The sequence below is a fragment of the Aspergillus foveolatus genome (genome assembly GCF_047715535.1).
Source record: "Aspergillus foveolatus strain CBS 279.81 unplaced genomic scaffold BDW70scaffold_2, whole genome shotgun sequence".
NCBI classification, from domain to species: domain Eukaryota; kingdom Fungi; phylum Ascomycota; class Eurotiomycetes; order Eurotiales; family Aspergillaceae; genus Aspergillus; species Aspergillus foveolatus.
The window spans coordinates 78,062-101,043 of NW_027396066.1; the positions used below are offsets into that span (position 1 = coordinate 78,062).

The 22,982-nt window shown below is 50.6% G+C and overlaps 9 protein-coding genes across 9 annotated transcripts; 6 read left to right on the plus strand and 3 right to left on the minus strand.

The window, feature by feature from the left end:
* Positions 1 to 45: 45 nt before the first annotated feature.
* BDW70DRAFT_37209 (uncharacterized protein) lies at positions 46 to 1,281 on the plus strand. Its single transcript, XM_073743859.1, has one exon. The coding sequence runs from the start codon at positions 92 to 94 to the stop codon at positions 713 to 715; it is 624 nt and encodes a 207-aa protein (XP_073600510.1). The 5' UTR covers positions 46 to 91; the 3' UTR covers positions 716 to 1,281.
* On the minus strand, positions 789 to 5,333 carry BDW70DRAFT_37211 (putative transcription factor SipA3). The gene is made up of 6 exons (XM_073743860.1): positions 5,167 to 5,333; positions 4,711 to 5,074; positions 2,294 to 4,661; positions 2,154 to 2,240; positions 1,887 to 2,108; positions 789 to 1,838 (listed from the first exon to the last, which is right to left on the minus strand). Exons 1-6 carry the CDS (start codon positions 5,220 to 5,222, stop codon positions 862 to 864), a joined length of 4,074 nt encoding a protein of 1,357 aa, XP_073600511.1. The 5' UTR covers positions 5,223 to 5,333; the 3' UTR covers positions 789 to 861.
* A 153-nt stretch (positions 5,334 to 5,486) lies between these two features.
* BDW70DRAFT_167517 (KRI1 family protein) lies at positions 5,487 to 7,952 on the plus strand (the record flags this gene model as incomplete). Its single annotated transcript, XM_073742244.1, has 3 exons — positions 5,487 to 5,502; positions 5,602 to 5,760; positions 5,821 to 7,952. 3 exons carry the CDS (start codon positions 5,487 to 5,489, stop codon positions 7,443 to 7,445), a joined length of 1,800 nt encoding a protein of 599 aa, XP_073600512.1. The 3' UTR covers positions 7,446 to 7,952.
* Positions 7,953 to 8,635: 683 nt separating this feature from the next.
* On the plus strand, positions 8,636 to 10,269 carry BDW70DRAFT_126499 (putative mitochondrial ADP,ATP carrier protein (Ant)). The gene is made up of 4 exons (XM_073735102.1): positions 8,636 to 8,784; positions 8,988 to 9,009; positions 9,131 to 9,453; positions 9,503 to 10,269. The coding sequence occupies exons 1-4, from the start codon at positions 8,746 to 8,748 to the stop codon at positions 10,052 to 10,054; spliced, it is 936 nt and encodes a 311-aa protein (XP_073600513.1). The 5' UTR covers positions 8,636 to 8,745; the 3' UTR covers positions 10,055 to 10,269.
* A 140-nt stretch (positions 10,270 to 10,409) lies between these two features.
* Positions 10,410 to 11,498, plus strand: BDW70DRAFT_126501 (uncharacterized protein). Its single transcript, XM_073735103.1, has one exon. The coding sequence runs from the start codon at positions 10,419 to 10,421 to the stop codon at positions 11,361 to 11,363; it is 945 nt and encodes a 314-aa protein (XP_073600514.1). The 5' UTR covers positions 10,410 to 10,418; the 3' UTR covers positions 11,364 to 11,498.
* Positions 11,499 to 12,118: 620 nt separating this feature from the next.
* BDW70DRAFT_126507 (uncharacterized protein) lies at positions 12,119 to 13,475 on the minus strand. The gene has a single exon (XM_073735104.1). The coding sequence runs from the start codon at positions 13,252 to 13,254 to the stop codon at positions 12,157 to 12,159; it is 1,098 nt and encodes a 365-aa protein (XP_073600515.1). The 5' UTR covers positions 13,255 to 13,475; the 3' UTR covers positions 12,119 to 12,156.
* A 2,460-nt stretch (positions 13,476 to 15,935) lies between these two features.
* BDW70DRAFT_126508 (uncharacterized protein) lies at positions 15,936 to 16,918 on the plus strand. Its single transcript, XM_073735105.1, has 3 exons — positions 15,936 to 16,410; positions 16,462 to 16,682; positions 16,778 to 16,918. Exons 1-3 carry the CDS (start codon positions 16,230 to 16,232, stop codon positions 16,805 to 16,807), a joined length of 432 nt encoding a protein of 143 aa, XP_073600516.1. The 5' UTR covers positions 15,936 to 16,229; the 3' UTR covers positions 16,808 to 16,918.
* Positions 16,912 to 18,186, minus strand: BDW70DRAFT_126510 (40S ribosomal eS19 domain-containing protein). Its single transcript, XM_073735106.1, has 3 exons — positions 18,075 to 18,186; positions 17,644 to 17,707; positions 16,912 to 17,591 (listed from the first exon to the last, which is right to left on the minus strand). Exons 1-3 carry the CDS (start codon positions 18,102 to 18,104, stop codon positions 17,239 to 17,241), a joined length of 447 nt encoding a protein of 148 aa, XP_073600517.1. The 5' UTR covers positions 18,105 to 18,186; the 3' UTR covers positions 16,912 to 17,238.
* A 1,971-nt stretch (positions 18,187 to 20,157) lies between these two features.
* Positions 20,158 to 22,733, plus strand: ilv3B (putative mitochondrial dihydroxy acid dehydratase). Its single transcript, XM_073735107.1, has 4 exons — positions 20,158 to 20,713; positions 20,773 to 20,842; positions 20,890 to 21,033; positions 21,102 to 22,733. The coding sequence occupies exons 1-4, from the start codon at positions 20,555 to 20,557 to the stop codon at positions 22,553 to 22,555; spliced, it is 1,827 nt and encodes a 608-aa protein (XP_073600518.1). The 5' UTR covers positions 20,158 to 20,554; the 3' UTR covers positions 22,556 to 22,733.
* The last annotated feature ends 249 nt before the right edge of the window (positions 22,734 to 22,982 follow it).

A 22,982-nucleotide genomic window follows, 5' to 3' on the forward strand; every position in this document is an offset into this window, starting at 1 on the left:
ACTAATAGGGCCTTGGATGCATCATGACTGACTTACAGCTCACACTGGACATCAACCAACATACTCACATTGAGAACAACAATCTGAGAAAATGCCACTCTCAATCCCACAACAACCGCCAGCTCCCTCCGCCCTCACTACCCTGATCTCCACCACTACTGACGCCAGCCCCCTCGCCTCAATAACCCACCAAGTCCTCCACAACTTGCAACATCAGCACCTTTGGACATCGTTACAAATTCACCAAGTGACTACAAAGTTCCCAATCCCGCTCATATCTGGAATTCCTCCGCACAGAGTCTACACGCACCCAGACGAACAACTGTACATGGTTGAGCGGGGTCTGCGTGAGGAAGACGTCGAGCTGGAGCGCATGTTTGTTGTCCCGACTGTACAGGGGCAATCTTGGAGTCTGGAGAAGATGGCGGCAGTATTTGATGCGCTTCCTGATCCTGCAGAGGAGGAGGGCGAGACAGCGGCGAGGATTGATACCAAGGCGGAGGCGGAAGAAAAGGCTTCGGGGGATGGAAACGGTGCTGCGGACAAAGCTGCGAAATTGACTGAGTATTACGAGTACCGGGCCAAAGCGCGTCGCACCGGCGAGTGGGGTTCGAAGAGGTTGCTTCTGGCGATGATTGATAAGGGCATGGGAGGAGAGGGAACGGTGGTTTACTATGTGGTCCAGGAGGGGACTGTCAAGCCAAGGCAGAATTAGGGTTTCGCAACCAACATCGAGCTGGTTCCAGTCTGGGCTATATACCTATGTACAGTTGTACAGTGGGGAGCGCATGTGTTCGCACCTTGTACCTTCAACAAACGGACATTCTGGCTGTCCTAAGCGGGTATCATTTCAGGATGAAGTCATTGCATTGCCGCGGTTCCTCCAGTCAGGCTTGAGCCTCCGTCCACAAATCGCTCTTGCTCCTTCTGGCAGCTTGAGCAATACGTCTCATACCACTGCCTTACATCGCCATCGAGTCCTCTCAGCACTGTCTGGCTTCGCTCTGTCCCGCTCTCGTCATCGCCGTCCGCCGTGAGCAGGTTTTCAACCTGGCGGCAGCGCCGCAGCTCTTGCTGTAGCCAGCGTTCCCACTCACTCTGGAGAACTTCTTTTTCGATACTGTTAACCACCCGAAGAGCAACAAGGAGATTGTATCGATAAACGCCGAGACGTTCGCGAGTTTGCTGTATCCTTCTAGTCGCACCTCGGGCTACTGCCTCTCTGCTGGATGTGCTGAGCGACACCGGCACAGAAGAATCCCGTATGGTCTGCTGCTGGAACGTATAGAAACAATCACTAACGTTGTCACTTTGTCCCACAGTCGAGTTGGCGATTTCCTCGTCGATGTCACGCATGTAAATAGCTTTGGTCATAACCTGATCTGGGTGAATCCCCATACGAGCCATGAAGTTCTCAACATTTCGCTCGTGCCACCAGTCGGCTGTGGCCCGCGTCGAATAGAAACCGTTCAACAAGACACTGGATGCAAGTAGCGCAAGGATGATCTTATTGGCGTTCACAGTCTTGAAAACCCAGCGTAAAGAGCCAAATATCCAAATAATGATGGATGAAATGGCGCTCTGGAAAAACGATACGAGGGTCTCGTACAGCATCTGGAATAGTGTTCTTTGAGTGCGTGGTCTGCGGCGCTCAACCTTTGCATCCGGCCCAATATTGAACTGCGATGTCAGAGCCTGTCGTCCAACATGGCCGAAGATAGTGATTGCTTTCTTGGTCCGGCTGTGCACGCCGAGCTTGCGCACCTGATCCCCAACGAGGTCGACAAGGTCCATCGCATCTTCTTCCAAGTCGCCCATAGCCTGTTTGTTAATCACCCCTGCAGCGTCTCAGCCATATTCACTGTCGATAGTATCTGGAAACTTACGTTGAATTCCGTAAGGGGACCATAGCCATTCCACTTTGGTGTAAACGGAAAGCTTACACTTCCCTTTCGCGACGAATGTGATCACAATCTTATTGACTAGCCTGAAATTACGCCTGAAAGGAAGATGCCACGGAGTTCTTTTGTCCGTAATCACATAGCACAGATGGTCATTGAGGACATCAATTAACTGGTAGTCCGATATCGCTTTCACATCAGTCCGACCTAATACGTGTCAGCAGACGACTTGACCGACTAAGAAATACCCACCAAATAAATCAGTAGTTTCGATCTGATACTGAAAATCTCTCTTTAGATGACGGGACTCATCCCTTACCCAAGGGCCTTGTTTGATGTCTTGAACGGTGTTAGAATAATTCGACAAAATGGATGAGGCAAAGGCGGCTCACTTTGGGCTCTCCTCTGGTATAAAAGAAGCTGCCAAACGGCACTTTTATCCCCAAAAAGGATATGAAAGACAGCTTTTGTGCTAAGATTAAACTCCTTTTCTGCCGCGAGATGCAGATCTCCTTGTGGAACATACTGCACGGGTTGATTAGGAAGCCTGAACTTGGGGGCATCACTGCCAGCTCTAGCCCTGTTCAAATCCAAGTTCTTGTCAATGTAAATTGCTGATCGGAGAGTAGCCTTCTTGGTATCCTCGGCTTCGCCTGTTTTATCTCCCACAGTAACGTCCTCCCAGCTGTCCAAGCTGGGTGTTCGCGTGAACTGCTCTGTCGCCATCTTGTTTAATGTCTTGAAAATGGCTTCTAGCTCCATAGGTTCAACGGCTGTGGAATCGTGGATCAAGAAGTTTAACCGCTTTTGAAGAACCTTGAGCGGCTCAAGAAAAGTCTTCACCGTGATTCGACCAGGGGTGTCATTCCCAGGGGGGGGAATGGTATGTAGGAAGAGGAAGTCACAGTCTCTTCCAGGAGCCCCAGTGACTTCCTTGATCTTCTCCAGAGAAACACTCGTAGTAAGTACCAAGCCGAAGTAGTGGCTGTAAAAGTAAATGTTCCGTGTAGTAACGTAGGCTCTACCAGGAAACTCTTGTTGGTCGTTAGGGTTCCAGGTCGCTCGGAACACCAAGACCAGGGGCTCCTCCTTCTTGACATTAGGGAAGAGGAGTCGAAACTGAGCGTCTTGTATCTTCAGCTGGGGAGGATAATAGTCGGGGTACTCATGCGCAATCCCAAGGATCGCCCGCTGCACTTTAGAAGCATCACCATCCAGGCTCACAGTCGGTCTATGACGCGCTTTCAATTTACCACCAGCTGAGCCACCTGTGGTGTCGAGATCTGCAGTTCCTGGCTCCTGGTTTTGTATCTTCTCTTCTGAAACACCAGCATACTCAAGTTCAAGCTTATTCATAAAGCCCCAATTCGAGCTTCCCCACAGATTTGCCATCATGCCGCTGGGCATACCCCCTGTCCTGTCACCAAGGCCTACCCCCAACCCCCTTTCGTTGCTCACTAGTACAGTCGCCTTGCTCAGATTTGTTGGGGCTGGTGGATTTGCCAACGTCATGGGCGTAAGGGTCGACGGGGGTAGTAACTTATTCGTATCAATCTCGGCCGACAAGATAGCACTGTGACTGGCAGAGATAAGGCTGCTTATGCCACCTCCAGCACCGGGTATAGAAGTAGAAGATTGAACTGCATTGTTAGACCGTCGGTGTAAATCGAGTTTTTGAATAAGTCGTGAGGTGTGGTCCTTCGCAGGGCTTTCAGGGTCAAGTGTCAGTCGCCTGTGGCCACCGAGGTCACTGCTGTTGCGGAAAGTGGATGGGTCCCGGTCAGGAAGCGGAAGCATGCCATTGCGGTCCGATGAGGTCTGCTCATCGCTTACATTTGGCGTCAAGTAGTCTGCAGGATCGGCGGCAAATTCAGGTGCCGGTGGCTGAGAAATAGCGAACGCGGGATCTTGAACGGTGGGTTTTCCAGAGACTGAAACATCGGTGCTCGCCGGATTCTCCAATGCCTTCCGCTTCGCGGCCTCGAACGCGGAGATCCAGTCCATGAGCTCCTTCTGAGTTTCTGCTTGAAGCATTATGTTGTTGCTCTTTGTCTTGACCTCAAAGCAGAACCTCCGCTCTTCTTGAAATGCCGGGCGAATACTGCAAAGCAGCACTCCGATCCTCTCGGTTTCTTCGACAGCGCCCGTTCGCATGCCCTGCACTAGGCAACCAAATATTCCGTTCTTCAAGAAAGCCCAACGTCTAACCCAAGTAGTGCGAGTTGGTTTGCTTGACACCGTGCGTAAATTCACCCATCCTTGCTTCTCAGGGCGAGCATCTTTCGTGTTGAATGACAACGGACGAGAGCCGAGGTATGGGACTGTGGATACAGAATAGTCTTCCAGTTCCCGCGATGGCCGAGCAGCAACCTCTGCGGCGTCTTCAATCTGACTTCTAGCGGAAAAAAGCTCCCGTTTAGAGTATCTCTCGCTCCCCTCCATTTCATGCACCCAACCCTTAATGCGGTCCATTTCCTGGCTCCATTTCGCAAATACTCCCGCGTGGTTACTATGAAGTGTCTTCAGCTCCCTCCATTGATCGAAAGAGACGCGAATCAGAAGCCGGTCCAGTGCATTCCGAATCTGTGGTGCTTGCACAGAGAAATCCATTGACGCTTTAAGGTAAGCTTTGCGGGCCTCGTGAAGTTGAAATGCATCCTCTCTGAGAGCCGAGGGCTCCTTGGACTTGGATTGAGACGAGTATCTTGCTTGCAAGGTGTCGTACTGTTTCTGTGTCTGGTCAAGGATACGCCGGTTCTCCTTTATAAGGTTAGCTGCTATTGATGACGAGAATAGGAAGAGCATTCACCTTGAAGCTCCGCAAGTCTTCTTGAATGAAGATCCTGATGGGTTCTGAGACCATGGTCTCTATCTTCCGGGCCGCAAAGACCAGACCATTCCACATGTCCTTTGAGCTCTCACCACATCTCCGCATTGACGACAGCGTATAGTCATGATCCAGAATAGCCTCCGAGACCATTAGAGGGTTCGTAGAGTAGGAGAGAAATGCGCCAACTATCCCCTCCAATGCCGCAAGCTCCGTGGCGAGACGTGATGCGGCCTTCGCGTAACCATCGAGCCATCGTTCGGTGTATTCGATCTGATCGGAGAAGTGAAGAGTGGTGGCACGGAAGGTGGGCGAGTCGAGGGCAGCCTCTTTTAACCCGACGGGACTATTCGGCCAAATAGACGTTAGACATGACTCCCATGCGGCCAAGATACGAAGTAGCGCAAAAGCAATGTCGGTGGCCTTTAGGCGACTTACACCACGCTGACAAGCTTCCCGACCTGGGGTAAGGGTGTCTGCGGCTGGGTCGACATCTAGTGCATGTCACCAGCCATACACTTGATGCGGTAAGATAGAACACGGCAGAAATTCAACAAAGAGTTATGAACTTAGAGAACCGCAGGCATGTATAATTTATAAAGATCATAGAGAAATAGGGAAAGGAGTAATATGGCGCTGGGTTGAAGACGCCGCCTGCTCTTCGAGCTATTAGCATTAAACGCGGGTCCCAGTTTCGTTGCCATTGGCTCTACGTCAGCCTGGTCAGCTCTTGGCTGCCTGGCTCTCAGGCAGCGACAATGGACCCTGCTGGCGGTGAGAGGTCACCGATTTTTTCTGCCGGCAACTGCCTTAACTTTTTTTCTCTCTGCAAAAACACAACATTACCAGCACAAATAATCATGGAGCCGCCAGCTAAGAGGTCGCGGAAACTGTTAGAAGATGATTCGTCCAGTGACTCTGAGAATGAGTCCGGGGGCGTTTCTCTCGGCGATTCCGGAGCTGGATTCAAGATCAACGAAGAATATGCACGCCGCTTTGAACACAACAAGAGAAGAGAGGAGCTGCAACAACGTACGTACAGATATTTTACCATGTGCTACTGAATTCTTCCGTATACTAATAACTACACAGTTGAGGCCAAACTAGGAAAGTCCGAGGACGAAGAGGAAGAGTCCTCAGAAGATGAAGACGAAGACGACGATGCAGAACTGGCTACGGAGGCTGTGGATGCCGAGATTATGGAGACCATAAAAGCGATTCGATCGAAAGACCCGCGAGTATACGACCAAAACGCAAAATTCTATCACTCTCTCGATGAAGACGGCGCGGGACCACAGAAACGAGAGGACAAACAGAAACCAATGACCCTCAGAGACTACCACCGAGAAAACTTACTGAGCGGTACCAATGTCGCTGATGGTGAATCCGATGCGCCTAAGACGTATGCGCAAGAGCAAGATGAATTGAAGAGCGCGATTGTCAAAGAGATGCACGCCGCCGCCGATGCAGAGGAGTCTGGATCCGGCGAGGAAGATGAAGGATTCCTTGTCCGAAAGTCAGCACCTGAACAAGCCTCAAAGCGCCAAGCAGTTCCTGAGCTAGATATTGAGAATGCGGATAAAGACCCTGAAACATTCCTGTCCAACTTCATGTCATCCAGAGCTTGGCTGCAGCGCGGCAATTCACTTCAGCCATTTGAGTCCGATGACGAGGAAGAGGATGAGCGGGCAGAGGCCTGGGAAGAGGCATACAACTTCCGCTTCGAGGATCCCAGCAAGCTCAACAACAAGCTAATTACTCACGCTCGTGATACAACTAACAAGCAGTCCGTCCGCAGAGAAGAAAAGAGCGCCAGGAAGAAGCTCAGAGAGGCCGCTCGGGCTAAGAAAGAGGAGGAGAAGAAGCAACGTGAAATGGAAAAGAACCGACTTCGCAAGCTGAAAATGGCGGAGCTGCAGGAGAAGGTCGACAAGATCAAAGAGGTCGCGGGTCTTCGCGCATCTGAGCTCACCGATGAGGACTGGGCCAAATTCCTGGATGCCGCCTGGGACGACAAAAACTGGGAGGAAGAGATGCAGAAACGGTTCGGTGACAATTACTACGCAGAGAATGATGCTGGTAGCGAGGATGAAGGGGAGGGTAAGAAGAAAAGACCGAAGAAGCCCACATGGGATGACGACATTGACATTAATGACCTGGTACCTGACTTTGAGAACGATGAAAAGCCCGCAGTTGAGTTGTCCGATGTTGAGATGGAAGAAGATGAAGAAAGTGAAACCAAGAAGAGCAAGGCTCAAGAAAAGCGAGATCAGAAACGCGAAGCCCGCAAGGACAAGCTTCGTATTGAAGAAGCGGTGGACCGCAACCTGGACCTTGACATTTCACTCCTCCCCGGCGCAACAAAGAGAAGTGACGGTGGCTTCCGCTACCGTGAAACATCTCCTCAATCTTTCGGTCTGTCCGCCCTGGACATTCTGATGGCTGACGACGCGCAACTCAATCAGTTCGCTGGATTGAAAAAATACGCTGCCTTCCGTGAAGAGGAGAAGAAACAACGGGATCGAAAGAGACTAGGCAAAAAAGCTCGGTTGAGGCAATGGCGCAAGGATACATTTGGCAGTGAAGAAGGTCCGAGAGAGTTCGTTTTTGGCAACGAGAAGCCATCTGCACCCGAACAGGATGATACTGCAGAGAAGGTTGACATTCGAGAAGGGGAGCCTCGGAGGAAGAAGAGAAAGAGGTCAAAGAAGCATTGAGGTAGATTTTATCTAGTTTGATATCCCCGGCCGTTTGTACTAAATGAATTTAGAAGTACATCTAGTCTACTCAATTCACTTGCCTGTTTACACTGATCGCTAGAGTTGAAAAATTTCAATGTCCATCTGCTCTATGCAGCTTCCGTATTGATTGTTTGTAGTACGCTCAGCGCCCCCATGTTTTGTGGGTCTATCCGCCATTCCCGAATGCGATGGTGTCAAAAAACTTGAGGAGGTCCGGGCACAGCGGCAATTCAGGGTACAAAAGAAAAGAAATATGAGACCTGGACATTTTCGGTTCCAAAGCCTTGAAATTCTATTGAACAAGTTCAGGCATGTTCAGGAAGCCTCTGACTGAGGCTCGAGCTCTTGATAGCAGTACCCATAGGTGGATTAACATATATAAGGACATGAATCAGGATAGTCAAGTGAAGAATATACTCCACATTTAAGAGCACAATAATCCGGAGCAGATAGGCCTGGGAAAATTAGTACACGTATTCAGTTGACAGCACTTATCTTTATCTACGCCGCAGGTATATTATTGAAGAAAAGCAAGACTCCGAGGTCGCGCATAAGGCACATGATCATCAGCGGTCTGCAATTCTTGCCTCACGCTTCGTTATCATGGCTCGGTGCAATGGAGACCGTAACTGAGGGGTTTTCCGCTTATGCTTTGCCGCCCTCTAGAGGTGAAAATTCTTCACATATCTTGCCGTCCGCCGTCAATGCGATCGCAGGCCTAGGTCTGGTTGCCATCGGATACTCGGGAGAGAGGAACAGGTCCTCCGTTTGGAGGCTCTACGGATGTTTCTGGCCCGATGGGGCGGATCCCAGAGTCAAGCAGTCTCTCAATAATAGCAGAATAAGCATAGTGAATAGAGGTTGAGCTCTCAAATCCAATGGATGTAATTTATCATAATACTTGAAGATCTCGACGCACCGTTGCCCTTGATCATCAACAACAATGTGGCCGGGAATCGGGAGATATCGGCTGGTTGCCCGGGCCAGCAAGGCGAGCACTAGCGCCGGATCCAAGAAAACACCCCAAGGTGGCCATCAAGTGGCCATCCGGAGCCGGGTCTAGTGTTGTTCCACTTTTCACGCAGCAGCCAGGAGCGTGCTAGTGTCTCCACCCGCCTCTTCCCGCTTACAAGAGCCCTTCCTCGCTATTTTTTTCTTCCTCTCCTTCTCTCTCTCTCTCTCTCCATCCCTTCTGACAGTGTCCTGTTCTTTTTGACACTTCAACCATCTCCTCTCTTTCTTTTCTCAAGAGGTATTACTCTTAGAAACAGTCACAATGGCCAGCCAAAGTGATAAGTCCGTTCTCGGCATGCCCGTAAGTCTTTTCGCACATCCCCTGCGCTCGGCCAGAACATCCCGGCAACGCGTTCTTGACGGAATATCACTTGATATCTACTCGATATGCATCAAAATGATATCGAAAGTGGTCATTCAATGCCGAATGAGTTGCCTTTGGATGCATCTGGTCGCGCCCGAGCCCTCTCGTCGAATTCATGGCTAATAAAAAATTTTCACTAGGGGTTCGTTGTCGACTTCCTGAGTACGTCACCCGTCCAAATATCATCAATGGACCGAATCGCATTGAGATTTACTCAATTGATTTGATTCACGGTCTAAAGTTGAATGATGGCCTCTTCGATAAAATACTAACGAATTTTTAGTGGGTGGTGTTTCCGCTGCCGTCTCCAAGACTGCTGCTGCCCCCATCGAGCGTGTCAAGCTCCTCATCCAGACCCAGGATGAGATGCTCCGCTCCGGTCGTCTCGACCGCAAGTACAACGGTCTGATGGACTGCTTCCGCCGCACCACTCAGGCTGAGGGTGTTGTTTCTCTCTGGAGAGGTAACACTGCCAACGTCATCCGTTACTTCCCTACCCAGGCCCTGAACTTCGCCTTCCGTGACACCTACAAGTCCATGTTCGCCTACAAGAAGGACCGTGATGGATACGCCAAGTGGATGGCTGGTAACCTTGCCTCCGGTGGTGTATGTATTAGCTTTTCTTACCTTTGCTGCAGCCGCTAATTCCTCCTAGATGGCTGGTGCCACTTCCCTCCTCTTCGTCTACTCTCTCGACTACGCCCGTACCCGTCTTGCCAACGACGCCAAGTCCTCCAAGGGCGGTGGTGAGCGCCAGTTCAACGGTCTCATTGACGTCTACAAGAAGACCCTCGCCTCCGATGGTATTGTCGGTCTCTACCGTGGTTTCGGTCCCTCCGTTCTTGGTATCGTTGTCTACCGTGGTCTGTACTTCGGAATGTACGACTCTCTCAAGCCTGTTGTCCTTACTGGTGCTCTTGAGGGCTCTTTCCTCGTCTCTTTCTTGCTCGGCTGGGGTGTTACCACTGGTGCTGGTATTGCTTCTTACCCTCTTGACACCGTCCGTCGTCGTATGATGATGACCTCCGGTGAGGCCGTCAAGTACAGCTCTTCCTTCGACGCTTTCCGCCAGATCATCGCCCGTGAGGGTGTCAAGTCTCTCTTCAAGGGTGCTGGTGCTAACATCCTCCGTGGTGTCGCTGGTGCTGGTGTCCTGTCCATCTACGACCAGGTCCAGCTCATCCTCTTCGGCAAGAAGTTCAAATAAGCGTCTCGCCCAAAATGACTGTTTTGTTGGTGTAAACCTTTTGGGGAAGGGGTCGGTCACTTTCTGGGATAAAATCCAGATGGTGAATGATGATGGGGATCCTTTAGAGGTATGCGTAAAGCATACAAAGTGTGACATTTTCTCTTGTACCAGTTGTACTTTACTGCCTGCAAGCTTTTTCCTTTTTGCCAACTGTATTTTTTTTTTGTTACTCAGCCTGATTCTCCGTAAAATCTCGACGCTGTAGACACGTGTTTTGTCGATCACGTGCTGTAGACGATGATGACGTCGTATATCCTTGAACTATCTACGTACCATATACTGCCGAGAGTCTGAACTACAATATCAAGGCCTCAACAGCATCATGTCTACTGACAAAGTCAGTTCCAGCTATTTCCCGACGGAAATTGACGAGAAGAATACACCGCTACCTGAGCCATCTGCCTCAACAGGCACAGCCTCCACCTCTACTGCAACAGCACCACCTTATTCTCCTATATATGCCACAGCCAAACCCACCAGCATGACAGTCCTCGAGGCTCCTACCCCAGATATCCCAGACGACCCGACAACCACCATTCCACCACCGGAATCTCTTACTGCTACGTCTGCCTCTGCATCTCCGCCACCACCGCAGCCGGGTGCTGTGCCCGTGCCTGACACAACTAGTAACACAGCTTCCATCCCGAAGGATCAGCAAAAGCAAGCTACAGAAGATAAACCCAAAGCTGGAGCTGATGACCATTCATCTCCTCCAATGCCGGCACCAGCGCCGAAGAGCGGCGTTGCGAGCACGCCTGCACCAGCTTTACAAACACGAACACAGGAAGCACCGCCTTCATCAAACCCTAGCCCTGCACCTGCTATCATAACCAGTGCACCTGCGTTCCCCCCAGCTGAAGCAGCCCCTACCTCAACCTCGTCGTACACCACCGGAGGCATATATCCAGCTCAACCTCAAACAGCTAGGGCAACAACGACAGCTAGTTCTTATAGCTACACATCAGGGCCAAGCTCAAGCTCTGGCTACAGCTACCAGTCCCAATATCAAGGTCCAATCCCCAACTCAACAACAACACCCTACGCCTCGGTCTACACTCCTCCCTCGGCATCTACCTCCACCACCCTTCCTCTGCACAACGCCACTGCCACCAGCTCAAATATAGGTACACATACAGATGGTGAAGGCGAAGGGGGCCTCTGGGAAAACACAAAATCGTGGCTGCAGAGCGCGGGGAATAAGCTTGCTGAAGTGGAGGCCGAGGTCTGGAGAAGGATTAATGAGGCACATGATAGCGATAATAAATGAGTGTGTGTTCTATGTCTATCTTTCAAAATTTGTGGTTTATGTTTGGTTGCACCTTCTACGTCCTTTTCTACGACAAGCTTGGTTGGGTAACGAAATGGAACGGCATAGGTATGTATAGAGTAGGGCTCATCCGAGATACATCTGGCGCATACTACTGATAGAGGTAGGAGCAGGGTTTAGAAAAGTTGGGTAGTTCTGAATGATCCATACGTGCTCTCTACATGCAATATTGCATCAGAAATTAGATGATAATCTTTCCATTTCCTTGTTGAATTTGGATCCCCAGTTCCAATCTGAGTTTCTAATCAAACCAAACCATGCCCAGACACCAGGATGAGATAAAAAGTTCGACAGCAAAGTGAACCGGCAAAATGAAGATACAGAGTGGCGAGGGCAGTATATTAAACTCAATGCCGGGGCTACTGCATGCCCGTGCGTGTTATATCAGGGAAAAAATAGAACAAGAATGCAGTGTGCTGACCTGTGCTCTCCTGCGCTCAAAGCCAGTTCCAGTCGGTCACAAACGAAATTAATGGGACCATGTGTTATAGAAAATAAACGCCATAGTTTCCAATCCAACCGAGTCCCGTTCCAATCCCAATGCAAATGTTTCCAAGCCTCGAGCCTGTCGAGTAGGAATAATCTTCGGCGTCTGGAGCAGTCTTGGATATTAAGTAATGTGTCGTAGAATCGTGAAATATGTATGTTGAAGTTTGGCCCAGCCCAATAAAAGCAAAAAAAAAGCAGGTAGTCTGAAAAAACCTGACCTGAACGCCTGATATGATGGGTGGTATTACATAGATCCAAGGCGTAGGAGAGCTTCAACCGCAGCTCGCTCCTGGCTGTCCGGCACCGAGAATCCTAGCTGTTTAATAGGAGTTGCGCGTGGCGCTGACTTTGCAAGAGACGACGAGGCCGGTCCGCCACCGTGGAGCTGCGGCGGATGTCTCCCGTTCACAAATCCACCCCCACCGTTCATAGACCGCGCGCGCAGTTCAGCGGCGCCTATCTGCGCCCAGTCCTCTTCGTCCGTGATATCTTCCTCGCCCCAGTCTCCGTCCGGAATCTCGTCGTCTGGAGCAGGGGAAGAAGAGCAGTAGTCGCGGTCGATTCCGTCCAGAGACATCTTATCTGCCTCATGCTCCAGCATATCTTCGCGCCCACCAAACTCCATCTCAGTATACGAGAAGACTGCGGAGCCGCCCACGCTGGAGCTATACGGGTGCAGGCTATCCCGCCTCGGAATCTGCACCCCTCGCTGGAAAGTATCGGACAGACTGGAAGGTGGCGACATTTCATGACGGGGGGAATCGCGCGACGGTTCGCCGCGGCGCCGAGCATCCCAACGACCCCATCCGACCTTTTCATAGATGACGTCGCTCTTATCGTCGCTTCCTCGACCTTCCAGCGCGGCGACGACCAATCGCCTGGCTTTTGCGGGGGGGATCCCCGAGAAGCCAGGGACCGAGGTCGTCAGGTAGCCCATCACATGGCGGATTGCCAGGGGGCCATGCTGGAGCAAGATCTCAGGGAGATGGTACTTGGCCAGCATGGCCGGTGTGATCGCCCCGGCAACCTCAAGGCTGGTGGCAGTCGCATCGCGCTGATGCGGGTTCGCGTGGTCGGCAGCGTCGCCGAGGTCGATGTCCGAGTCGACATGCGATGTCGCAAGAGGGGGCGACAGAAGAGAGCCGGCATCACGCGCCCGGAAGCCATGAGGAGGAAGGCTAGGGGAGATCGAGTTCGGCGGCGTAGGGAGCATGGCCGGGCGACCGGCGCGGGGAGGATGGCCAGAAGAGTAACCGGAGCGCGGTTTGGGGATGTCAACAGAGGCCGTCTTGCCGGCAAGGGCCATAGCGATGCTGGACACGGGAGTCTTCTGAGTAGCCATGATGTTGAGGAGAAGAAGCTGGCCTGGCGACTGCTGGTGGCTCAACTAACTGTCATCACATGAGTCAGAGCCAAGCGAGCAACCAAGGGACAAAGGATGATGACTAAGGCTGGCTGATAAGACGAAAGACAGCGAAATAGCCGTGGCAAGGGTGAAGAACAATAGAAGCCAAAGTGTAAAGTATAAAAAGATCAGAAAGTATAACCTACAGCAGCGATGAGATAGATGACAAAGGCTGAGACTTGCAGACGCAGAGTCTCGTATAGTATAGTCCTGGCAGTGGGTTCCTGTGACAGATAATGCGATGCGACGCGCGGGAGATAAGCGAAGCGAAGCGACGCGATGGCGGTAATCCTCGATGTGAACGGAGTAGAACAATCTGAGAGCGAGAACAATAGTAACTGAGCAGTTGTTATTGTTATAGAGAAGAGGAAGGAAGAGAGGGGAGGAAGGAGAAGGGGGGAAAGTAAGGAGAGGTGCAGGCACTACTGGCAGTAGACAGGCCCTCCGCAGTCAATCATCGTCATGTCGAGAACGCACTGTCAGGCTGTCAGCGTTAGTCAGTGGTGTCAATGTCTGGTCAGCTGGATAAATTACTGTATTACGAATATTTCTAGGCGCTCTTATCAGCACAATGAGGGATAATTATGAGGATTATCTCACGCGTGGCCGGGTCGATTGGCCAGGAACAGCACCTCCTGCGGGAGGACTCGGAGCGACTGTATGGAGCAGGCTCTGTACGCTCTGTACAGATACAGGACTGAGACAAGTGTACGGGGTATTGACTTCCAAGGAAAGACCGATGATGTCGTCGCACAATGACAGAACAGTCAATCGGCTTTACTCTCTGAGCCCGTGCTAGGGAGGAATCTTGGTATGCGACGACCTCCCGCTGTGCCCGCACGTGGGTCTCGTTCTCCCCCTCCAGCCCTCCAGCATCCTCCGGTACCTCTTCAGCTCGACGAATCTCAAGTCGCATATCGGCAGGTGCCTCATGCCGATTTCAAACTGACGTGGAAGCTGGATGGCAAAAGTTCAGTCACCGGTCAACCAATTTAGACCAGGCCAATCAAGCCCTGTCGTTGTTGCACACTGGACTCCTACACGACTTGCTACCTAAGGTACTGTGCGGAGTACATTGTCTTTAACGTCTCTAACGTCTCTCGTATCTCTCATGCCACTGATTGTACTCTGTACTGAACCGCGGGGTAACGGATCACGGCAATTCAGGCCTGCTCAGCATCGTTCCAAGGCCGTCGCCCGAGGAAGCCCCCGCTTTATTGGATCCTCTCGTGTTCCTTGCCTCGTTTTATCGCTGCCTCAGCCTGCGCCGGGGCCTTTGGTCGTGGAGGCAGGACGGTTCCATTGATAACGGCGACGTGCTCTATGCGTGGGGGCGGGGCACGCGCTGACAGTAATATATATTATCTTCAGTTCGGAACGTCTTTGGGGTGTATATACAGAGTACGGCGTATTGAAATACTCGAGAGTTCCTGCGAGGTCCTTTCCACTTTTGGTCTTCCGAAATCTAGAGCGATCATCAGCCGTACCCAGGCACTCTCGTCTGCGTGTCATGCGAGATCGACCAATTGGTATCGGCCTATGCTTTGCTGTTAAGTCGGATCAACGGACGATGAGGGGTAGCATCGATTTGGAGAGGCCCTGAAGAAGTGGATATCCATACTACTAAACGCTAACAGGACCAGGGCAGCAAACATACTTTCCACTGAGAGATAAACCACATTTTACGTCCTGGGCCTGGCACGGACCTGCCGAGATCAAATATACAAGTGTATACTGGCTTTTCTGAGGCCACGTTCGAGTCTTCACCGGGTCTCCGTTTCTGTTACACGATGACAGACGTGTCTGATGCCAAGGCCACGACGAGCTCGTGGTCTCCAAATCAATAGCTGTACCGAGTAACTGTACGAACAGACCAGCGTTCAATGCGACGGCACTCTTTGAGGCCCCCATTATGGTTGACCACATAATTGGAGTCCGGATTGCTGCGCTCTCGCTTGAGAATAACGGCATTTTCCAACGATCCAAAGGACCATTACTATGTGTTCGAATAGTTCAAGTGATGGAAGTCCGGCTGATACTTAAGCCGGGCCACCAAGGTAGAAACTTCTGGCCTCAGCCGAGGAATTGGCAATTTCGATATTCCCGATTACTTTTTGGTAGTCTGCTATGGCATAAGCAACAAGGTCAACTTTCATAATCTTAATCCTCGTCATTGTTGATGCGTGATCGTAGTTATATACTTTCGATCAACCACGCATCATCTACCCGAATTCAGCCACCACGCTATTGCCGTTGGTGTATTTGGCGGTCTTTTGATTAGCTAGAATGTGAGTGTAGAGGTTAGAATTGCTGAAGCGCATTGCATGTTACCTTGCATACCGTTCAAAGTTGTCGGCCTTTGGGCTATACAGGAAGTAGTCCGCAGCGAAATAAATATCCGTCAGCATACTGCCAAATCTCTTGAGATGCTGAAGCGACTGAAAGAAAAGGATATTTGTCGACTATTACCTATATAGTGTACCCTTTGGAATCTGTGAATCGTCGTATATCAGGCGTCACTCAGATAAATATATAGACGCAGACGTCGCATGATTCCAAATCCATGCTCATCTATACGGCGTATGGATGGATATTAGAAAAACCAAACTACAACACATCTAACAGCAACGACTCTTATATCATAACTAACACCAATGTAGAAGATAAATCATTCAAATCATCTGGTATCCTTTTTCGGGGTTTTAATCGTTGGAAACGGACGAATCTACCCATCCGACGCGTATCGGATAGAGACCCTCTCATCGGCCCGACCCCATCTCCATAGCCATACATTTGACATCACAGTTTCACCGCAATCATTCAACTTCTACGGTTTCCCATTCTGAGCTCAAGAGCATCGAGAAACAGAAGATTTATCCTAGGTGCACCTAAATCGAGAACGCCACGCCAAGATGTCCTACAAGATATCTTCCTCCCCCTCCCTCTCGCCTGCAAAGGCCTCCGAAATGATTTCCTTCCTGGAGTCCTTCTACAGTATCAGTGACACTGAGTCCCAGCATGACGCTTACGTCGCCTCGTTCACACCTGATGCGACATTGATCATGGGGCCCAAGACGGCGAAGGGTGCTGATCGTACGTCTTCCACATCCCATACATTAGGGTAGTGTATTGATATGTATGCAGAGATCCGCACCCTCCGCCACGGCCTCTGGACTCACGTTGCGTCGCGCAAGCACACAGCGACGAAGGTGTTCTTCGGTGGCGAGGATGAGCTCATGCTCTACGGGACGGTCAAGTATGTTCTCAAGAGTGATCCTGAGGGAGAAGTTGAGGTGCAATGGGCTGGACGGGTGGTGTTTGATTTTGCGGAGGGAGTGAGGATGAGGCTTTATCAGGTTTATCTGGTGAGTTCTTTTCAACCTTTTGTTTCGAGGTGGGGGATTTGGAGGGGAGTAGGGTATGCGGGAGCGAACTGCGGTGCTAATGGTGTACTGTACAGGATCCGTCTGCTCAGTCAGGAAAGAAATAGAGTGCGGGGGTTTTCAGGGATATGCCGTGGGGTATCTAGTTGGTCATCATAGACTCATAGATCAAATACGATCGCGATATCGGAACTACTTGTGGTGCCGGTGGTGTGAACAGTGCAATCGTTACGCATAATCTATTCTCGACTGAGAGTGACGCAGGATCATGGACTGTGATGTGTAGGCTGTATATTGCCTCCAATTGAACATGGGAATATGAAACACAAGAAATGTGAACTCAGTTCATTCCATTCCTCTCATCCGATCAAACCCGCTCCGTTCGCCGTCCCTTGCCTGTGCCAGAGCCAGAGCCAGCCCCGTTTCACCTGGTCCTCATGTCGAGTCATCCCGCGGATAGGTATAAAGGTGGTAGGTAAAAGGTGGAGGAAAGGTAAAACGTCAGGACTTTTTCATTAGTTTAGAAGCCGACACTAATTTACTCGTCATCCTCCTCCTCCTCGTCAACGGTGGTCTTGGCGATACGGTCAAGATCACGCTGTCCGGACTGTGTGATGCGGCGGCCACCCTTCTCCTCGTCCTGCTCGAGGACACCAATCTTCTCAAGGGACTGGAGGACCTTGCGGTCAACGGCACCGGAGGCATCGACGTGGTGGGCGGGGCGGGAGCCACGGTTCTTGGTAGAGCCGTGAACCTTGCGGAGGCGGCCAACACCGACGGTCTTGCGGAGGTAGATGTGACGGGCAACGGCGGCAGCACGGACGTAGTACCAGTCGGCGTCCTGGGGAGGGAGCTCGTTGGAGGCGGAAGTCTTGACAGTGTCAACCCAACCTACGATGGTTAGTGGTGTCGAAATTTCAGATGGCGTAGGTAGATGACGAACCAGGGATGGGGAGCTTTCCCTGACGCTTCAAGAAAGCGGCGTAAGCCACAATGAACTTTTGCGCCTGTAATGAGGAAATCAGCACACATTCGACCGCCAACAATTTAGCCCTCTGCTTCGTAAACCTTCCCCCCTGGCAAACGGCTGATTCTGTGCGTATTTTGATCCATATCGATATTCAATATCTGTTCGCATTCGCAGTCGTGGTCACCGGTCAATCGTATCGAGAATTGAAGCCCGTCACGGTAAAATCGGCCACCCAGATTCCACGCGTTTGATGCATCAAAAATATCCCATCCAATATTTCCATGTTCCCATCGTCCGTGCTCTCGTTTCGATCGACTGCTTCCTTCCCCTCTCTTGATGCCAGATGCCAATCCGTTGCCAGGTAAAGGTGCAGGTGCAGAAGGACAGGTAAAGTGACAACTTACGTCCACATCGCGAACGGTGACACCACCCATTTTGGCGACTTGTGACCTCGAAGTAAAGGTGTACGGGGAGTTGAAGGGCGAGGTGAGAGGGATGGGTCGTCGGTTGTCGTCGTCGTTGAGAGTCGAAATTTCACTCGCACACAATCCAGTTCAGATGGGCGGCGCTCGGTTGGTTGTGGGCGCTTCGCTTATCCTGTTCGGGTCTAGCCGAACCCTAAGCTGGCTTTTTGCCTGTAGCTGCACAGAGAAATTTCATAATTACTAAGCAGTACAATATTTCAACTTGAGGGAATTGTGCAACTTAATATCATTTCAGCCCGGCCCGGGCTTACAATAAACTACTAATATGATTAGGCACCGTGGATTAAGATATTAACTGCTTCCTGACACTTCTCGCTCTGACGACCGCGACTAAGCCACACGGCGCTGCGGCTCGTGCATTCATATACCGCCTAAGATTGTGAGCTAGACAATCATGGGTCAAGTTGATTGAAATTAACTTCGTCTCAGAGATACAATACCTGACCCCAAGGTCTACAGCTCCTTTGTTCAGAGAAACCGTGTTTATATCGTCATGAAACGAATATGATGTGAAGGGATCCCAAGTGCAATGGGCGAACCAGCGAAAAATCTCGCCAGAAAGCTTTCATGACCTGGAGGCATAATATGAACCACGATCATTAAAACCGAGAACAACGAGGTTAGCAGCTGCGTCGTTGGCTCTCTTCTGTCTACCTATTCACAGCCGCCTCTGCGATCCAAGCATTTCGTTCGAGATGGCAAGATAGTGGGTATTATTGGCAGGGATTTTCTGGTTGGTATCATCAGGCGGATATATCTGTCTAGTTAGGCAACCTTGCCAAAAAAGAGTGGCGAGACTGGCTCTGCAAAGCCCTCGATCAATATCCCACAGTATTGGACATGAAGAACTCACGGGGCGTGGTGAACATGAACTCAACTACATGCGGATTGGCAGCATGACTTCTCAAAAGTTTGCACATTTACAGAGCCGCAAGCTGCAAACTGCTTAGCATTCATCTCCAATTGGAATCATGCTGAAAAAAAGTGATCCTGATCAATAGCAATGAGACACTCTTCATTCTCGTTCTACGCAATCATATTGCGCGAGAGCAGAGTCGTCGCGGTCCAAACTTTTGGCAAATCCCCCTATATTCCAGCCGTCGACAGGAGCTTTCTAACATGGTAGCGCTTACTGGCACGCCATTTCCCACTCTCACTTCTGGCCCAACCAGGGATTCCCAGTGATACTTTTAAGGCATGAGTGTCCATATGAAAGGTGTTGATACTAGGGTCTGTAGTAACCCTGTGCTCCTCATTGTTAGTAACACCACTAGGTTAGAGCGCTACGTGAAGCTCCTCCTTGTTCGAAACTATTCATTAGATGGCCAGGTGCTGCTATGCTTCTAAGTTTGCCGGACACAGTATAATAGAAGCTTGGTTGGTAGACGAAAGTCGAGGGAGCGATGTCCAAGCTCTCGATACCGTTGTCTAGAGCAATTCACAAAACACGTCCTGCCACGAAGTGAAACCTGCGCGCTATTTCAGACCCTACAGAAACCCACTTAGCTAGTAGTTATGAGCCTATTCCATTTAAACCCACCAAGCCGGGGTCCTGACTTGGCGCATATGCCTCTTCTTACTATGCTGTTTGACTCAGTTATATGCTGACCAGACTATAGGCCCAGCGTTGTGTATTGGAAATGGTAAAACTGGAGGCTCCAGTTCCGAGGCTTCTACAGTCATGTTCTGGATAAAAATTTACGGTAATGGAGGCGTGCCACGAATCCTAATGGAGTCGGGACTGTTAGCACAGTAGGCTTGAGTTGAATTCTGAGCAGAGGGCTCTCTAGGCTCTGTTAATAGCAACATGCATGATAGGCTGAGCATCTATTAGGTTCCCCTAGCTATGAGCCCCCCTTTCAGATCTACCTCAGGACAGGTTACGCCCCTTAAAGTGGTAAAATTCATGTACTGTGAGGTTGCGAAGTCATTATGATCCTCTAGTGGCAGTGAGACTCAGCGATTACTGTGCAGTTACTCTGCCGACTCATGATATTCATCCTTTTCCCCCCTGATTATTTCGCTTCCGCGAAGGCTTGTGCTATTATACTGCCGTCACAAAGTGACTGAATAACGAGTATAAGTTAACTATCGTTGCTCTGTGTTTAGAGCATAGTGCCTAGAAATTAGAACAGCTAATCAGACGGCAGCTATTTCGATAACTGGATTCCCCGCAACGGATTGCTCGCCGGGGCCTCGCCGCAACTCCGATGTGGAGGGGCTCGTCTGATGCCGATCCCACACATTGACTGGGCTCCATGGCCTACACTGAGCAAGTTCTCGAATTGGTTGAGTCAAATTCCCTTCTTTCTTCTTGCTTTATAACGGAGTCCATGTCTGCTGAGCCGATTGAAGTGTAGCAACAGATTCCCAACTTTTCAGCTTCCAATCACCCCGCAATGGATTCCACGAAACCTACAGACAACCCTTCGCTCCAGGAGCCCAAATACATCGAGTTCCCTGCCCTTCCGAGCGACGCAAAGCATGCAGATGGTACCCTTGCACTGAATCGGCACTCAACACATATAACCCGTGGTCATGATTTCCCCGGTGCAAAGGTTTGTCTAGGATTCCGAGTCTGCGGTGGTTCCATGGACTAACTGGTATGCATTCTTAGGCCATGCTTTATGCTGCCGGCGTCCCGGATAAGGAGTCTATGGCGAAGAGTCCCCATGTTGGAATCGCAGGTTCAACCACCTCAACCCGTTTCGCAGACTTTCCGCTAACTGATAAGGTGTTTGGTGGGAGGGAAACCCATGCAATATGCACCTCCTGGACCTAGCTACGACCGCTAAGAAAGCCGTGATTGACCGGGGTATGCTTGGATGGCAATACAATACCATTGGAGTTTCAGACGCAATCTCCATGGGTAGTGAAGGTACGCTCTGAGACTGGCATATCCAAAACGGTACCGCTTTGTGGAAGTGGAGGCTTATTATTGCGCAGGCATGAGATTCTCGCTTCAATCTCGTGAAATAATTGCCGATAGTGTCGAAACCGTTACATGTGCCCAATATCACGATGCCTGTATCGCCATTCCGGGTTGTGATAAGAACATGCCCGGTGTTGTTATGGGTATGGCCAGACATAACCGACCGTCCCTGATGATATACGGTGGTACGATCCAGAAGGGTTACTCGCAGTCACTTCGGAAGAACATCAGCGTGTCTTCGTGTTTCGAAGCTGCAGGTGCATACGCATATGATACCCTGCGCCAGCCTGACGATGGAGGCGACACGAGCCTAACAAAGGACGAAATCATGGACGACCTGGAAAAGCACGCTTGTCCTAGCGCAGGTGCATGTGGAGGCATGTTTACCGCAAACACAATGGCCACCGCAATTGAATCTATGGGGTTGACTCTGCCGGGTTCATCGTCGACTCCTGCTTCGTCGCCGACCAAGATGCGAGAATGTGTCAAGGCAGCCGATGCTATCAAGACCTGCCTGGAGAAAAACATTCGTCCGCGTGACTTGCTCACCAAAAGGTCCTTTGAGAACGCTCTTGTTATGACTATGGCATTAGGAGGAAGCACCAATGGTGTGCTTCATTTCCTGGCTATGGCCAGAACCGCGGGCGTTGATCTCACCTTGGATGACGTCCAAAGAGTTAGCAACAAGATTCCATTCATTGCAGATCTTTCCCCAAGTGGAAAATACTTTATGGCTGACCTCTACGAAATTGGAGGCATTCCATCCGTCCATAAGCTGTTGATTGCAGCTGGCCTCATCGATGGTGATATTCCCACAGTCACCGGCAAGACTCTGGCTGAAAACGTGGCCTCGTACCCATCTCTTCCCGACGATCAGGTCATTATTCGCCCTTTGAATAATCCCATCAAGCCGACTGGTCATCTCCAGATCCTAAAAGGTAATCTTGCTCCAGGTGGCGCGGTGGCCAAGATTACCGGCAAAGAAGGAACCAAATTCACCGGAAAAGCGCGCGTTTTCGACAAGGAGTACCAGCTCAATGATGCCTTGACGCAGGGCAAGATCCCCCGCGGAGAAAACCTTGTGCTCATTGTTCGCTACGAAGGTCCAAAGGGAGGACCAGGTATGCCAGAACAGCTCAAAGCCAGTGCGGCACTTATGGGTGCAAAATTGACCAACGTGGCACTGATCACGGATGGTCGGTACTCTGGGGCCTCGCATGGCTTTATCGTTGGGCATATTGTGCCAGAGGCAGCAGTGGGAGGCCCCATTGCCGTTGTTCGTGACGGGGACTCTGTCACTATCAACGCGGAGACCAACGAACTCAGCATGGATGTTTCGGATGAGGAGATTCAACAGCGGTTGAAAGAATGGAAGCCGCCAGCTCCTACTGTGACGCGCGGTGTGCTTGCGAAGTATGCCCGGCTGGTAGGGGATGCTTCGCACGGTGCTATGACAGATCTGTTTTGAAGGCAATTAATTCTACAAGCTAGCCTCTGCTTTTTTCAGAAGAATATATATTTGTCTTCAATCGCGGCGTAGACATTTGAGCAGTCTCAACTCCCAGCCATAAGTTGTCGCATAGTTGAGCCGAATCTGAGCTGTTGTGAATAAACAAATGACGACATTAATTACAGCTTTATGTGTGGGCCTTGTTTTGGCTGTAAGTAAAGAACAATGCACCTTCGGTATATCACCACTTTCGAAGCTTTATATTCGGAATATAGCTTACTAGGTCATATGATAATATATAGTACACTCCTTAGCCGGATATTCCGACTCACCGACTGTCAGTCGATCATTTGGACTGGAACTGTTGATCGTCAAGCAGAAACAATCTGGTAACTATCCGTACGGGGCGGCGCTGAGTCATCGCTGGGCCTACGGCCCACGGGCA